A 16,395-nucleotide genomic window follows, 5' to 3' on the forward strand; every position below is an offset into this window, starting at 1 on the left:
GAGGAGTTTAAATAGTATGCATGAGGTTCTGAGTTCGATCATCAGTTCCATTGTAAATCGAAAAAACAAGACCATTGTTAGTTTTTGACCTTATTTATCAGACTCAATGTAAGATATCACAGTTGTGTGTGTGAATTTTAAGTAGTATTCATCAATTCATCTACAGAATAGACTTTTTTACTAGTATTTTCTTAAATATAACGGTAGCCTTATTTTTATTGCCCTTTTTTATAGTTTTTTCAAAGCTAATGTTATATATATTGATTCAAGATTTTTGTTCCAAAATATATTAGTCAGAAACACTTTAACTTATATCTGATTTTTTTTCTTTACTTTTGTCTTAGTTTGTTATGAGATACTTTCTTTTTAACCACAATTATGAACAAAATTAACTTTTTTTTTTTTTTTTAATAAGTGATATATCTGATTTATGAAGCAAAATACAAATATTTTAAAGTTTGTGAGTGGAAAGAGAGTTGGCCATGTTTGAGAAAAGTCTATACAATCTTCATGGTTGCGAATTACTGCGGTAAAAAAGCACACAATTTTTTCATAATTTTAAATCTCAGCTGTTAATAATAGATCAAACGGTTCAAATTCATAATATCACAACTACACATTTTAGATTAGACAATCATAATGCAAAATAATATGAAAACTGTTACACGTGGCAATAATTAATTGGTGTGAAGTAGTTGCACCAAGAAAATGTATCTGATCTGATGATTGATTCTTGAATGACCAAACCATTGGGTAAAGGACAGTGACACATTCCCACACTATTCAGTGATCCAACGGGCTTATATCAGTCAACAAGTTTTGACCATTTAAAGTGTCACAACTCACAACACAAGTGCAAGTACTGAAACACCAACACTCTCAGCGGCTGAAAAATGAGTGACTGAACTCAGTACTCTTAGAAATGGATATTGGGCCTAACTCATCCTTACAAAACCGGCTTGTAAGGTGGGGATTGCCTCTAGTATATAAACACTTAGTCAGGCCATCTCGCAACCGATGTGAGACTTCTTAACACACCCCCTCGCGTCCAGCGCTATTGGGCTTGGTACGCGGATATAAATGGTAGGTGGCCCGATATCGGGTGGCCCAACGGATCTTGGAGAGGCTCTGATACCATCTTAGAAATGGATATTGGGCCTAACTCATCCTTACAAAACCGGCTTGTAAGGTGGGGATTGCCTCTAGTATATAAACACTTAGTCAGGCCATCTCGCAACCGATGTGGGACTTCTTAACAAGTACTATACTACACTGTCACTCAGAAACAGATAACTACCACACAGCACATATGATTATTTGCGATAAATAAGTAAACAAGGGTTGCGAGTTACAATTTTCGAGGTGACCATTAGCTATTATTGGTTTGGACATATTTAAGGACAATCTTATCTTACACCACATTAAATATTTTCAACAATCCTGTTTTTGTTTGTTTGTTTCCTACTGTAATTATTTATTTATATCTTATTTGATAGGATGGATATCATATGAGGTGGTGATTAGAGTATAAAAATAACTGAACTCTACCAAATAGATCACGTACATGCAAATATTTTGATGTTTAAGTCGGTATTTGATTGAATATTCTCTTCTTTTAGGACAAGTGTTTTTCAATAAGTGCATGTTAATTACCACACAACAATGACTTTACCGAATTCACGATTCATGCACTAAGCGAGATATCAAGTAATTAAGGTAAATTACTTTGAGACCATTGAAGAAATGTTATTTGTGAATTGACGTGTGTGACATTGATCACATGGCGAGGAGGTACGCTGTGGACTGGCATGCCATAATATGTAACATCTACGTAAGTCCACATATTGTGTATGCTCAATTTCAAACATATACCCTCTACGCTAAGGATGACAATACATTATTATTATTATTATTATACATGTATAAAATAATTTTACATCGTACATACATTTTAAAATAGTGATAATAATTGAAAAATTATGGAGAAAGAAAGATGTGATGATGTGGGTTTGTGGGCCTACTATTTTTTGGTGCATTGCATGTACTGTGAAGAAAGAAAGTGGAAGAGAAGCATTGTGGGCATTTAAAAGTATGCATGTGATTTGCATCATTAATTCAATCAACGGTGGTGGCGTGTTTCAGAAAATAGTAGGAAATTGAGGTGGACACTTTCCTTCATATTAGGTTTGGGAAATAACGTCCGTAGTCATTATTGTTGTCACATTTCCTTTTCATGGATTTATGTAACATTATACGCACACCGTTCACACCAATGCTTCCAATTCTCATCTATCGCACATGCCTTTCCTAATCATGTTTATTGTTTGGAAATCTAACAACAATTCAGAAATGTTAGCTCTTCTTACTCATAATATCATTCATCCTCACGATTTATGGACTTGGATTTATTGCAGTAGCATTTTGCCATCGTTGATTTCAGATTAGATGGTCTACAACTGTAACTGTGTCACACAGTTACAACAAGAAATTCATTTTTCCAATTTATGACGTCAAAAAAGTAGTGTTTAAAAGTTGGATGTATATTCATTTTTGTCTTTTGTTGATACATAAAAACTGTGAGGACGAAGGATGTTATTAAAATAAGAAGAAAAAAACAACGACCAATGTCTGCTATCTATCAACAAAAGAAGGAAAAACAAATGTTTTTATTTGTTTAAAACTTAGTTACCTTTGCCGAGCTTGGTAACGCTTGCTTGTGACCTAAGTTGGGGGCATTAAGGTGTTGAAAAAATATAATATGTTCCAAAAAAACAAAACTTAGTTAGCTTTTTTCTTTTACTTTCTTAGTATTTAATTTCGTAGTTTATAAAAATATAGTTGCCCTTTTTGTACTCCAGCAGGTATCCAAATAAACCTCAAGTTGTCTAGTTTATACTGAATGCCAAATTTCTTTGATGGCTAACAGTAACACGTATGTAGTAGGAGTGTTCTTGATTCTGAACTGAACCGAATTAATATTAATATTAAGCATTGGTGACTAAATGAATTTGACAAATAATAAGGATACGTGCGTGATGATAGGCATGCTTAAAGAGATGTGTCCTACCTCATTATACTCAGCGAAACAAGAAATTTGCATAACGACCACTCATTTCTTTGTATGCTTTATTCAGAATCAGTATGCATCAATTTCACAACCTTGGTCCATCGTACCTGGATCCTTTTTATTTTCCAATGTTTTACATGTAGTACAATGAGAATATTTTTATTTTTGCACATATATAGCACTTTTTAGCATTGTAAAAAAGGACATTTTAGCAATTTTAATAATAATAAAAACATACTAGTTTTAGCAAATAGCAATGGTTTCATTCATATTATACAATATTTTTGCTCATTATGCGTATAAAGTTATGCTTTAAGGATATCAATATGGTGGACAATGACCAAGTATAACACACACAACCACCCACACACAAACTTTGGTTATTTTGAACATTATTTTTTGTATACTTTAATATAAATGCCTTTTTAATATACTTCACCAAAAATGGACTATGGGAACATCCTTCATGCCAAGTCCCACACAGCACACTGTTTCATTACCTTACCTCACTGCTTATAAAAAATAATAATTAAATATTACCTTACCTGACTCACAGACAGCAAGGTGCCAACCAAAAAACATTGAGTTTACATTGATCACGGCAGGGACAGAGTCAAGCTTTTCGATAAATGCATCATTATTTACTCTTGATTTACTGCAATCGTCGATGCTAGCTCATTCAACTTTTACCTCTGTGTCTACATTGGAGTTCCCTTGCTCAACCTTTTAATACATGTTATCAAACATACAACTCTGATATCTGATAAGTAGGAAGATAGCTAATCCTTTAACGAATAATAAGAATATCATCCAATAACAAATGAACCGGTATGTCTCAAAATATTTGATCACAGTGAAGCTGCCCATCAGGACTCAGGAGTCAGGACATTCAAACCTTTCAAATGCATGTCTCAAACTCTCATCCCCATGTATATCAGTTTCTGTTAGGAACCCAAGAATATTATATATTCTAACAATTTCAAGGATGACATTCCTGACAACACTAAATATTTTCCTTGCCTCTTATTACCAAATCAAACAATTGGCCTGAGTTTTTATATTCCGTCTTTTAATCTTTCAGGGTTAGAGCTAATTTGGCATAGAGTGTCGCAGCTAAAAATTTAACACATTTTCTTCGCCCTGACTCTCAATCCCGTATTCACACTAGTCAAAACAATCTGCTTAAACTAACTTATAGCCTTTTCTTCAGGGTTACCCTTCACCTTCATATGTAATGTAATCCTCCTTAAAGCATCATGAATATCATCAATGTTTGGATGTGATGGATCCCCTCCAACAAAACAATGGAGTTTGTTTTCAATCTGCATCCAACTATAAGCTGTTTGTTTCTTAACTCCTTGTTCTTTCATCAGATACCTCACTCTATTGACATCTTTCCACTTGCCAGCAGCAGCATATATATTAGACATCATGACATAAGCACCAGAATTATAAGGATCCAAATTCAAAATGCTTCCAGCAGCTAGTTCCCCCAATTTCACGTTTGAATGAATATTACAGCCCACAAGAAGAGCACCCCAGATGCTGGAATCTGCCTTGAATGGCATTTCTTGGATTACTTTGCAAGCTCTCTTCAATTGACCTGCTCGACTCATAACATCAACTATGCAAGAATAGTGTTCAGACCTTGGCGGAATACCATAATTATGAACCATCAAGTTAAAAATATTCATGGTCTCATCAACTTTCCCAGAACGACAACAGGCAGATAGCAAATTCAGGAATGTTATGCCATCAGGAGTAACACCGACTGCTACCATATGGTCAAAGTAGTAGCGAGCTCTGTCATAGAGACCATGCTGTGCAAATCCAGCAATGATGGTATTCCATGAAACAATGTCCGGGTGAGAAATTTGTCCAAAGGCTAACTCAGAATTGACAATTTCACCACATTTACTGTACATAGTAACCAAGGCATTACTCACAGACAAATCCGAATGAAAGCCATGTTTAATTACAAGAGCATTTGTCTGTCTTCCTTCGTCAAGTAATGCTAGACTAGCACAGGCAGTAAAAAGTGAAACAAAAGTTAAGTCATCAGGTTGCATACCAGTCCTAACCATTTGTGAAAATAAATTTAGTGCCTCCTCCCCTCTCCCATTCTGGGCATAACCTACAAAACATGAATGAATTATGAAAATATGGTAAATTAAGTGGGGGAGAGAGAGAGAGAGAGAGAGAGAGAGAGAGAGAGAGAGAGAGAGAGAGAGAGAGAGAGAACAATGACAGTGTAGGTGAAAAGAACAATCTCCTACTCCTAGGATTGCAACAAGGTCTTGTTTTTCTCCCTCATCATCAGTTTAATCAAATCAAAATATGTTATAAATTGATATGGCACCAGTGATATCTAACAGATGAAATGGAATAGAAATGCATGAAGTGAATACAACAAAATTACCATTCCATTGTTTAAATATTTTTATCATAGAATGTAGAAAAACCTGATTTAATCTCATACCCTGAATAAAGAAAAGAAAAAGTGGGATATTATATGAAATGGAATGGACAGTCCTCTGCCCTGCTCACCCAAATCTCAAACGTTGCATTAAACTAATGATTCAGAGATCAACACTTTCACCTGTTAGACTAATCCAACCGCTAACATTTGACAAGAGGGATTATCCATACACATATTTTAGTGCTTCATTTCATTCAATTCTATCATATACGAATTTTGAAACAATCCAAACAATGGTAGGTTCATTTCATTAAATTCCTAAAGTGAGTTTATTTCTAAATAAAGCATACCCTCTCTGATTTAAATGAATTGTGATCAGCATCAACTAAAGTTTAAGAATTAAGAATCAACATACCACTTATTTTAGTTTAGCTTTTATGTTATCAATTTACAAATAGTCGCGCACACCACACATTGAACTACTGTTTGAAACTTAAATGAACGAATACGAGGATAAACAGGGTTTAAGCTTTTAAAAATCAGCTTACCAGTTATCATTATATTCCAAGAAGCACAATCTCTGCACGGAATTTGTTGAAACAAGTTCCAAGCCTCATTAATCTTCCCTTGTTTACAAAACCCAGTAATCATAGCAGTACAAGCAACAACATTCTTAAGAGGCATTCTTACAAACAGTTCCCACGCTTCCTCATACAACTCATTCTCAACAAGCCCACTAATCATCACCGTCCACGAAACCTCATTCCTATTTGGCATTGCATCGAAAAGCGCCCTCGCACGCCTAATTCCACCTTCCATCTTGGCATACCCATCAATCATCACAGTATACGAAACCACATTTGGACGCGGCATTTCTTCAAACAGCTTCTGCGCTTCCACCACGTGTCCCATTTTCACAAAACCCGACATCATAGCATTGTAGGACGCAGTGTTTTTCTCCGGCATTGATGTAAAGTAGCTAAACGCGTCATTGAGTTTGTCGTTTTGAATGCAGGCAGTTATGATGGAGTTCCATGAAACGGCGTTTTTGATTGGCATGGAATGGAAGAGTGTTTTGGAATGTTCTAGAAAGCCGTTTTGCCAGTAAGCGGTGAGCATGGAGTTCCATGTGACGATGTCTTTTGGAGACGTTTTGTCGAACAGTTGGCGTGCGGCATTGATGTTTCCGGCGCGTGAGAGGGCTGTGATGTTGAGATTGGCGCGATATACATCTTGTTGAGTTGAGAAGAGTCTTGTGGAGAGTAGAAGGAATGAGGGGTGATGGCTGACGATGGAGAGAAATGAAGGTGGTGAAATCAATCGTTGGCTAGTGTGCATGGAGTGCAGGTGTGGGCAGCGCACAAACCCGCCAAACAGGGTGGATTGGATTATGATTTTCAAAAAGGATAGACTAAAACTAAACCACTTTGTTTGTGTTAGAAATTTCAATTTGTTTGGTAATTTGAGTTTCAATTTGCTCCTTTTATCTATCTTCTATTTGTTGTCCATTTATGAAAGAGATCGACACAATTGAAATATTAGATGAATTGGTGTTTCATATTATGTGACGTCGTAACTTATCAAAGTTGATTTCATGTCATACATATCGAATTCAATACATATATTTTTTTGGTGATTTAAAAATTTAAAATTTCCATTAGTATGAAACTTGTGTTTAGGGTTTGTGTGATGTGGCACCAATGTTGCACAAGCCACGGTGTCACATCATAATCCCTAACAAAGCTACTTGACGAAGGAAGTATTTTGACAAACGTTTACCGGATATTTATAATTTTAAGATCCAAAATGATAGTCTGCTCAAAGATGATTTGTTCTGGTAAACAAATTTTGCCACCAGAGCAATTTAAAGGTTAATTTTGCCACGGAGAAAAATATTTAAATGCTCTTTGTCTTCATAAAGTCATACTCTGTCTTCATAGTCAAGTATGAAATTGAAAACCAGAGTATTAATGTACACCTTCCATACATACGTTATGTAAAATGCTACTACCAATAGTTCATACTTTTATACATCAACCATAACACAAGTACTTCGTGCTTCATCTACTCCATGCCTTTATAGTATTACTAGATCTACAATTAATATTAATGGCCCTGCTACTACTAATTCTACAGAGGTCTCCCCATATATATATGAAGCCACAAAATATATTATTTCATTGATAATTTCTGACATTGTAAAAACCACATGATTTTTCTCTATCTTTCTCTCCCTGCAGTTGAAGTTCAAAAACATCCTAATTCTAGTGTTTCCCAAAGGGATTTCTGCTCGGCAAATTCAAACACAGTGGAGGTGGCTTGCTGTTATCAAATGCCTCTGGAAGCATGAATACTGGAACTATTTCATTCAGATGATGCAGTCCTTACCAAGACCAAGTCCCTGCTGTGTTACTAGCATGCGTTTAGACGAGTGGTGGTTTCGTTATTCTCGCATCCCACCGATCCCAGTAAGATTTCTGTCGTGATTTTGTGAAGCACATCGACACCATGGTAACTGTAAAATTCAAACACACGCCAAGTGAACTTGCTCATTGGTTTTGGCAAGTAATGAGACAAAAGAATTTAATTTTGATGTAGTTAAAAAACATGTTACACTAATATCTACATTCTAGCTCAAATTAATGAAGAAAATCAACAAGGCAGGATTCCCATTGCAAATGCATTGAAGTTCCGCTTTAAAAGTTATGATATACCCTCAGATTATACAGAAACAAACCAATCACTAACTTCCTCATGCCAATAACATATAAAATTAGATTTACGAATATACAGCAAAGCTCCATCTGACAGTTTCCATGAAACACATAGACAAGTTTGGACAAACCTGCCTGGAATGCATGGCTGTTATCAGTTATCACTATCGATAATCAAGAAAAGAGGTTTCCGAGTGAATGGAATAAGATTGCCGGGGTAGAGGTTATTTGAACCTCATAATTCAAATACAGCATATGTCAGTGCAGCCACAACAAAGGTACTTGTTCCTTTTATAACATACAATTGACACTAACCCAAAAAAGGCAAGAAAAACAGATTAGAATTTGCATATATTTTCCAGGAGCAAACTTAACATAAATTTGACAGGGAAAAGACTTTAACACAGGTGCCCACCACTGTTTCCCATGGAACCAAACCACAGATAATTGTCATGATGACAACTTGATTCCCTTTTGCCATTATTTAGAGATTCTGACATTCCAGAGGTCAATTCGTCGGAAGACTATGAAGGAGCTTTGTGTCTTGAATATTTGGATGACCCTCCATTATTTACACCAGCCTTCCCTGTATGAGTGATCACAGATCATTATGGCAACTAACCTAACATAAAACAGCATGGCCGATAGACTGATTATTTAGACTTGAAAAGTCAGAGCAAATGTAAACCTGAGGCTGAAAGATATACTAGCACAACGCTGTCTGGTGGCAGCTCCTCACAAATTGTTGCCATAACCTGCATACAGCATAAGTTCAATGTATGAAATAACAAATCACTACAGTGACTGGAAGATTGTGAACCGAAGGATATCAGCAGCCGTATTTAACAAGTGATCATTTTCGCAGCGGTTCATAGATCAAATCATACATGACTGAAACAAAACAAAAAAGGCGATGCAAGTATGGACAAATAGACATGAGAACATATTATAATATAGAGTAGAACCAACAAAACACGCTAAAAACAGATTTAGATGTCCAAATCTTGTGAAAGGAAAAGCCATAAAAAACTCATTCAGCTTATCAATTTTAGCAAAGAGAAGATCAAACTAGATATAATAACTTTCAACTAGGCATAAAAACTCAGTAACTCACTGCTATCACGTGTGTCACAGATGGACAATACAAGGTAGCCTTTGTAGGATTAGAAGGTATAGTTGGATCTGTCATATCTGCAGCAAGGTTCATGTCTATTATCCCAGAAGCTCCTGAATGATCAATCATGTCACCATTCTCCTTAGGTCTAACTATACGTTTTTGGTAGAATGATCCACTAGGCTCCCATTCTAAACATTGTATCATTCTATAGACGTCTAATGTAAGCTCAGCAAATTTGACCTGAAATGGAGGGTATATGAAAATTCAAAAGTTTCAGTGCCTTTCAAACTAAAATTATTTATTAACACAAATTTAAGAACTTTGCAAGTATTGACCTCATTTCGATGATAGCTTGCTAAGAGTGCATCGTGAAATTTTAGAACCCTTTTTGCATGAAAACGAGCCAAATAAGGAAGAGAAGCCTGATGAGAATCAAATGTAGCACAATAACGCATAGGCCTGAAGCTAAAGCCCATATCTGCTTTTGTGAAGCGGACAATTTCTTGCACCACTTGCTTCCATTCTTTAAAGTTAGTATCCTGAAAAGAAATCGTTTATACTCATCAAGTCAAACAAACAATACAAAGATATTTCCTTCCCTGGTTAAATAGTTAAATACAAAGCATCAATGAAGTATACACAGCACACTCAGATTGAGAAGCGGTAGCTTAACTTTCAAATCTGAAACAATAACCTCACGTTTAAATTTCAACAAATTGATGGTCAAAATATATGATATATGTAAATAGGTTTTTCAAAGAAAATCATAATTGCACCAACAATGTTATTCTGGAAAACTGGCCCTCACACTCAGTACAACATAGTGGAGTGCTACTTGAAACTCAGGTAACTCAAGAATTGATTTGGTTTTACGACGGGAGGCCATTTTCTTAAAAAAATCACCATTTGATACAGTCAAACTGAAGTATCTCCAATAACCTTCGCGTAACCTACTCTACAACAGCATTGGTATCCTTCATAGTTCATACAACAGTCAGGTGTACCAAAAGAAAAACTAGCGACTAAAGCAAAAACGACTAAGACAGTCATCCAATCTAACTATTTAACGTATGCAAACTTTTCAATCTGTTTGTTTTAAACCCTTAATCATTAAACTAGATATTACTGATTTCACTTATTAGTAGAGACCTCGTGCACTATCAACAACATTAATCAATGAAACAAACATAACGTTACTATGATATGGAATTAACCACCCTGCATTCTATTTGATACCAATAGCGACCAAGACATATCGACTACATGCATCAAATCATTGTTTTCCTCTATTGTATAAACATAAAACTGTCCTAATTCAATTGTAAAGAAAAAAAAAACTGTTCTATTTCTAATTGTTTACAAATGAAAATTACAGACTGTGTGTTTGGTTTTCGTGATGACAAAAATTGATTTTGAATGAATTGATTTTAGTTAAAAGAGAGTTGAGCATAACAAATCAATGTACGAAATAAATCAAGTATCCTCTACACGTAGTTGCCATAACCTGCATACAGCATGAAGCTCAATGTACGAAATAACAAATCACAACGGTGATTGGAAAATTGTGTGCCAAAGGATATAAGCAGCCATATTTAACAAGTGATGCCAAAGGATAAATCAAATCATACATGACTGAAACCAAAAAAATAAAAAATGATGCAAGTATGAACAAATAGACATGACTCATGAGAACATATTATAATATAGATTAAGCATGCTAAAAACAGATTTGGATGTCCAAATCTTGTGAAAGGAAAAGCCATAAAAATCTCATTCAGAGCACAGATGTTTACCATCAGATTGAGACTCTACCAATGGTCTTTGCAAGAACACCTTCCATCAATGAAATGATGAAACCTACTTGAATCTCTTATAATGATTTGCCGAGCTATAGCAATTGATGCAAACTTCATAAATACATGACAGTCATCACAGATACGTATATTTTTTATGATCCGTATTGGTGCAATACCCTTGGTTTTTTTAATTAAAGAAAACGCAAGAGCAAGTTTCTCACTGTGGTGCGAGATGGATCTCAATTTTTCTTCCTCTCCCACATTATGTAGAACATTGCGTGTATCTGGATTATACCCAATTTGTTGCAATTTTACAATCAATCTATTCAATTCACCATAGATTCTTTCCACTTCTGGATGATTGTGATCATCAGAAACAAATCGGTTGAGTTCATTCTCAACCTCAACCCAACTGTATGCAGCAAACTTCTTTGCATTGTTTTCCTTCATAAGAGACCTTACAACAGCTACATCTTTCCATCTTCCACAAGCAGCATACAAGTTTGAAAGCATGATATAAGGTCCAGCATTATGTGGTTCCAGTTGAAAGAGATTATTAGCTGCAAATTCTGCAGTCTTTATGTTGTCCTTGGAGCAAACAGATAGTAAAGCGGACCAAATCTGGTGATCTGGTTTGTGCGGCATACCATTAATTAAATCCACCGCTTTATCAATATTACCAGACCGACCAAAGAGAGTAATCATACATGCATAATGATCCAATGTCGGTGTCATTCCGTGTTCAGTGATCGAATCGAAATACTTGCATGCTTCTTTAACCATATCAGCATTGATACAAGCAGATAAGACACCCATAAAACTAATATTGTCAGGTTTGAAATTTAATTGCAGCATTCTTTCATACAGAGCCAAGGCCTCCTGAGCCTCCCCATTTTGTGCATAACCCAAAATCATGGAATTCCAAGTGATCACGTTCCTAATAGGCATAGTTTCGAAAATTACGCGAGCATCAAAAGGGACTCCACACTTGCAATACATATCAACTAGTGCACTTGATACAAGCATGTTACTATCAACACCCATAAGAATAACTTTTCCATGGACACCCTGACCGTGATATAAAGATGCTAACTTGGCACAAGAGCTTACAACACTAGAAATGGTGTGGCTGTCAGGTCTAGCGTTTCCACGAAGCATGTCATTAAACAACATCAAAGCATCTTCCTCTCTTCCACTTTGCGCATAACCAACTATCATCGTAGTCCAACAAATCTCATCCTTTTTGGCTACTTTACTAAACATATTCCGCGCATCATCTACACGTCCAGATTGAAAGTACGCCTTTAGAACATTAGAATCTGTAACTTGGTCAGGTTTCAAACCAAATAATTGCATCTTATTAAACAAATGAATGCACTCATCAGGGTTTCCCATTTTCACATACCCAGAGATCATAACATTCCACGAAACCACATTCTTTTTAACCATTCCATCGAACAACCACCGTGCTCTATCTATATCACCACACTTAGCATACAAATCAGTCACAGCATTCCAAACAATAGTATTTTTCTCAAACTCACCAACAACAACTCTCCCATGAATTTGTTTCCCAAGCCTAAAATCCAAAAGCTGAGAACACGCTTGCAACGCATTCACGTAAGAATACTGAGTAGGCTGAAACCCATTTTCCTGCATTCTCACAAAAAAACTCAATGCTTTACTCGAAAGCCTATTACTTGCAAAACAAGTAATCAATGTGTTATATGAAACAGAATCACGACAAGGCATTTGATCAAAAACGAAATTCAAATCCTCCACCGAACCCACCTTAGCATAAGCAGAAAGTAATGCATTCCAAGAATAAATATCCCTCTTACGCATTTTATCAAACAGTTGTTGAGCATCTGAGAGTTTGCCACATTTGGCATATAAATGGAGGAGTTGGTTATGGATGAATGAGTCAGTGGGTTGAAAAAGTTGAAGTTCCATGTGAGACTGTAATCTCTTGGCTTGATTGAAGTCATTGGATCGAGCACAGTGAAGAACAAGACGAGTGTAGTCAGCAGAAGAAGCAGGACCGCGAGTGAACAGAAAATCTATGGCTTCACGAAGTTGTTGCTTGAGCTTCATCTTTGGGGTAATTATGTTATGTGTATTTGGTGATAGGAAGAATGCGTTTTCGGTTGGTCTGCGTGAGTTTTCTTTTGGGTTTATAAGCCTTTGTTTAATTACATGTTGTATTGTATTTGATATTTGTGAACTCAAGGTGTTTGTGTTTTTGTCACAATACTCCCTCCGTCCCAAAAAGAATGACCCAGTTGACCGAAACACGCATGCCAATGCATAACTTTGGCGACTAATATCTTTAATTGTATAATAGTAAAAATTATAAAAAATTGATATTTTGAAAATACTCATCGAGACGAATCTAACAACATCTTATATGTTAATATTTATTTTTATTTATTAGTAGAAAAATATGGTCAAAACAATATATATAAATAGTGCATATATTCAAAATGGGTCATTCTTTTTGGGACGGAGGGAGTACATGATTTGGAAGAGTTATTGCAAGTGAATCTTTAATTTTATATATTTAATGGAAAATGCAAAAAGAGTAATTTGACATTGGAGTTTGTGCAGTCAACTCCTCGAAAGTTTAAAAAGTATTTTTTTCTTTTCAAAACTTTCTGTTTTTGGTTTCCTTAACCAGTGCCCGGAGGCACCGGTTAGCATGACCCATATTTAATTTATGTGTTTTTACTTTTGTGTTATATTATTGTTTTGATTGATGTTTTTAAATTTTTAGGTTTATACTCTATAGAAGCTATATATTAAAATTTTCCATTTAAAATAATATTGATGTCAGCCATGATCCTGATAGCTGGCATCATGTTCATGCATATTTGATCATCTCTGTTTCATAGGTCTTGTCACTATTGTTGTATAAGTTGTTTACATCTTATGGACTTCAGATGTTTTATTCTCTTGTTTACGTTTCCAATGTTTGAGTTTTGGTTCATTCAGAAGGTTATTAATTCAAAGTGTAATTGATGTTTTTGTCATGTGCAGGTGGATCCTCAAGACATAGTAATGGTATGAACGTGTTTTTTAAGATTGTTTCATTTTTAGATCATGGATGATTGCATGGTTATTTACTGTTTTTTCCTATAATATTGTCATATGAATCAAAACTTCAGCAAAATGTTTGAACTTTTATCATCCAAGTTACAGATATGTGTGGACCCATAGGAAGGCTTTAGGTAACTGGGGATGTTTACATTTTTGCAGTTAGTTCTTTCATGGCACATGAAGGCCGGCACTATGTGTGAATTTTCCGAAAAAGGAGTTAATTGAAGGCTTACAATCTTTGGGTATGAATTTTATAGTAACTTTGAAACGAAATTTGTTTCTGTAATGACTGAATCCACGTTGAAGGTCTTATAATATTATTGCAGGGTTGACTAATTTGCATGGAATTGATAACCTATTGGTCATAACCTAATTTAAGCAATGATAACCTATTTGCTGGGCAAAAGAAGTTGCAAATTTTAAGGTGTATCAATGATTGAAATTGCTTTGATATCCTTATAATGTCTTGATATTATGTTAGTGTATCTTGAATTATCTATAACATGATTAGTTTCTAGAGTATTTGTTAAAATTAATTTCCATTTTACTTAGTTATTGTCATATCTATTGGACCCTTTTTTAGAAATCGCGTATCTATAAATTGGGGTTAGTACTGTGTGATTATTGATCATAAATTAGAACTATATTTAAGTCTTTATTATTTCTCTCCTCTCTTTATCTAAAATCTATAATGTCACCTGTTACTATGCAATATTAATATGCAAGTTAATTTCTTGCAGGGTCAGAAATCTCTGGCTTTGGATACAGCTATTGGAATGTGGCAATTATTATTTGCTGAGAAGTAGTGGCCACTGGTTGATCATTGGTGCCAATTCCTGCAGGTAATAACCCTAATTATCTTCACTTTTGTATGTTAGAAGCTTTCTTGTTAGTATGATAATGCTGGTTTATTTTACTTCAAATTGAAAATTTCACTACTACTTACTCAGGCTCGGCATAACGAAGCAATATCTAGGGATACATGGTCTCAACTTTTGGAGTTTGCAAAGGTAAACTAATAATATATCAACCTTTAGAATAAAGTTCAATATGTGATCCCCTCATAATATGGATGTATGTCACCTCCCTTGATGTGTGATCACTGCTTGTATACTGTGTACACCCGTTGTTCATTTATATGTGTAATATTTAATAATACAATGTCCGATTATTATCTTCAGTTTCTGAATTCTTCATTTTCACTTTCTCTAGGGTTGCTTATCATGTGAATAATCATTAAGTTCGAATTCTTAGTTTGTTTGGAGTGCGATTCAGTTTAATTTTAATTTCGTTTTTTGTGTTCAATTATTTCCTTGTTATGATTTGCATGATGTTTTAAGTTCAATCTTGAAATGCTTATTCAAATTGTGGATTTCGTAACTTTACTATTTGTTATTTGTTGATAAGATGATGTATCTCGGTATATAAATACAAATATACAATAGGAGAGAAGCCTTTGATTATGAAACTTCAGCACTACACAAATTGATTTTTCAAAACCTTAGATTGGCACCACAAGGAAGCCTGAAAATTCAAACATTAGAAGAACCATTGTTTACCGTCTTCAACATTTTGTGCAGGTTGTGTGTTGTGGTTTGTGATGGGAAAAGCTGGAAATTGCATCATCGCAATTTGTTCAACGGCAGTTGCTGCTACCACTGCTTTTCTTTATAAGGAAATTAACAGGTGCGCAATATTCTTCTTACCTCTGTTGTGCTGCCACTGCTGCTGTTTTTCTGTCATGACAGTTCGGTGATTTTGTTTGCTAGCTTTTTCAATTTAGGAGATCAGGTCATGTGTATTTGGGGATATTTGGTGCCTCTACTAACAGTTTTATGTTAGGTTGTGTGATGGGGTTGTTTTTGTTGTGGTCTGATTGTGACTTCCACTTGCATTTCCTAGCTTTTGGCCTTTTGGCTTTATTGTAATATTGTACTTTCCTTGCCTCTTTTCAGCATGTCTTGTGCTTGTTTAAGAGTGTGTTTTAATATATTTAGTTGTTTAAACAAAAACATTTCATATCATGCTTTCTCTTAAAACCATTAATTATCCATTTTTGTATAGTGATGATCAAAGGATCATAGCCATATACCTCTATTCCATGAGTGGAAAGAATTGGGTAAGTTTTTTGATTCGATGAATTGAAATTATGTCCAGTCTTCTTTTCATTTCACCACACCTAGGGG

At 35.2% G+C, this 16,395-nt stretch overlaps 2 protein-coding genes and 1 long non-coding RNA gene across 3 annotated transcripts; 1 reads left to right on the forward strand and 2 right to left on the reverse strand.

Annotated features, from left to right (window-relative positions):
- Positions 1-3,150: 3,150 nt before the first annotated feature.
- Positions 3,151-7,202, reverse strand: LOC123917006 (pentatricopeptide repeat-containing protein At4g02750-like). Its single transcript, XM_045968609.1, has 2 exons — positions 6,035-7,202; positions 3,151-5,201 (listed from the first exon to the last, which is right to left on the reverse strand). The coding sequence occupies exons 1-2, from the start codon at positions 6,822-6,824 to the stop codon at positions 4,255-4,257; spliced, it is 1,737 nt and encodes a 578-aa protein (XP_045824565.1). The 5' UTR covers positions 6,825-7,202; the 3' UTR covers positions 3,151-4,254.
- Positions 7,203-9,719: 2,517 nt separating this feature from the next.
- Positions 9,720-13,271, reverse strand: LOC123917008 (pentatricopeptide repeat-containing protein At2g22070-like). Its single transcript, XM_045968611.1, has 2 exons — positions 11,111-13,271; positions 9,720-9,856 (listed from the first exon to the last, which is right to left on the reverse strand). Exon 1 carries the CDS (start codon positions 13,205-13,207, stop codon positions 11,126-11,128), a length of 2,082 nt encoding a protein of 693 aa, XP_045824567.1. The 5' UTR covers positions 13,208-13,271; the 3' UTR covers positions 9,720-9,856; positions 11,111-11,125.
- A 1,542-nt stretch (positions 13,272-14,813) lies between these two features.
- On the forward strand, positions 14,814-16,207 carry LOC123917011. Its single transcript, XR_006812350.1, has 3 exons — positions 14,814-15,051; positions 15,160-15,219; positions 15,790-16,207. It is a non-coding gene; the product is annotated as an uncharacterized LOC123917011 (long non-coding RNA).
- The last annotated feature ends 188 nt before the right edge of the window (positions 16,208-16,395 follow it).

This window comes from Trifolium pratense, linkage group LG3, assembly GCF_020283565.1.
Source record: "Trifolium pratense cultivar HEN17-A07 linkage group LG3, ARS_RC_1.1, whole genome shotgun sequence".
Lineage (NCBI taxonomy): Eukaryota > Viridiplantae > Streptophyta > Magnoliopsida > Fabales > Fabaceae > Trifolium > Trifolium pratense.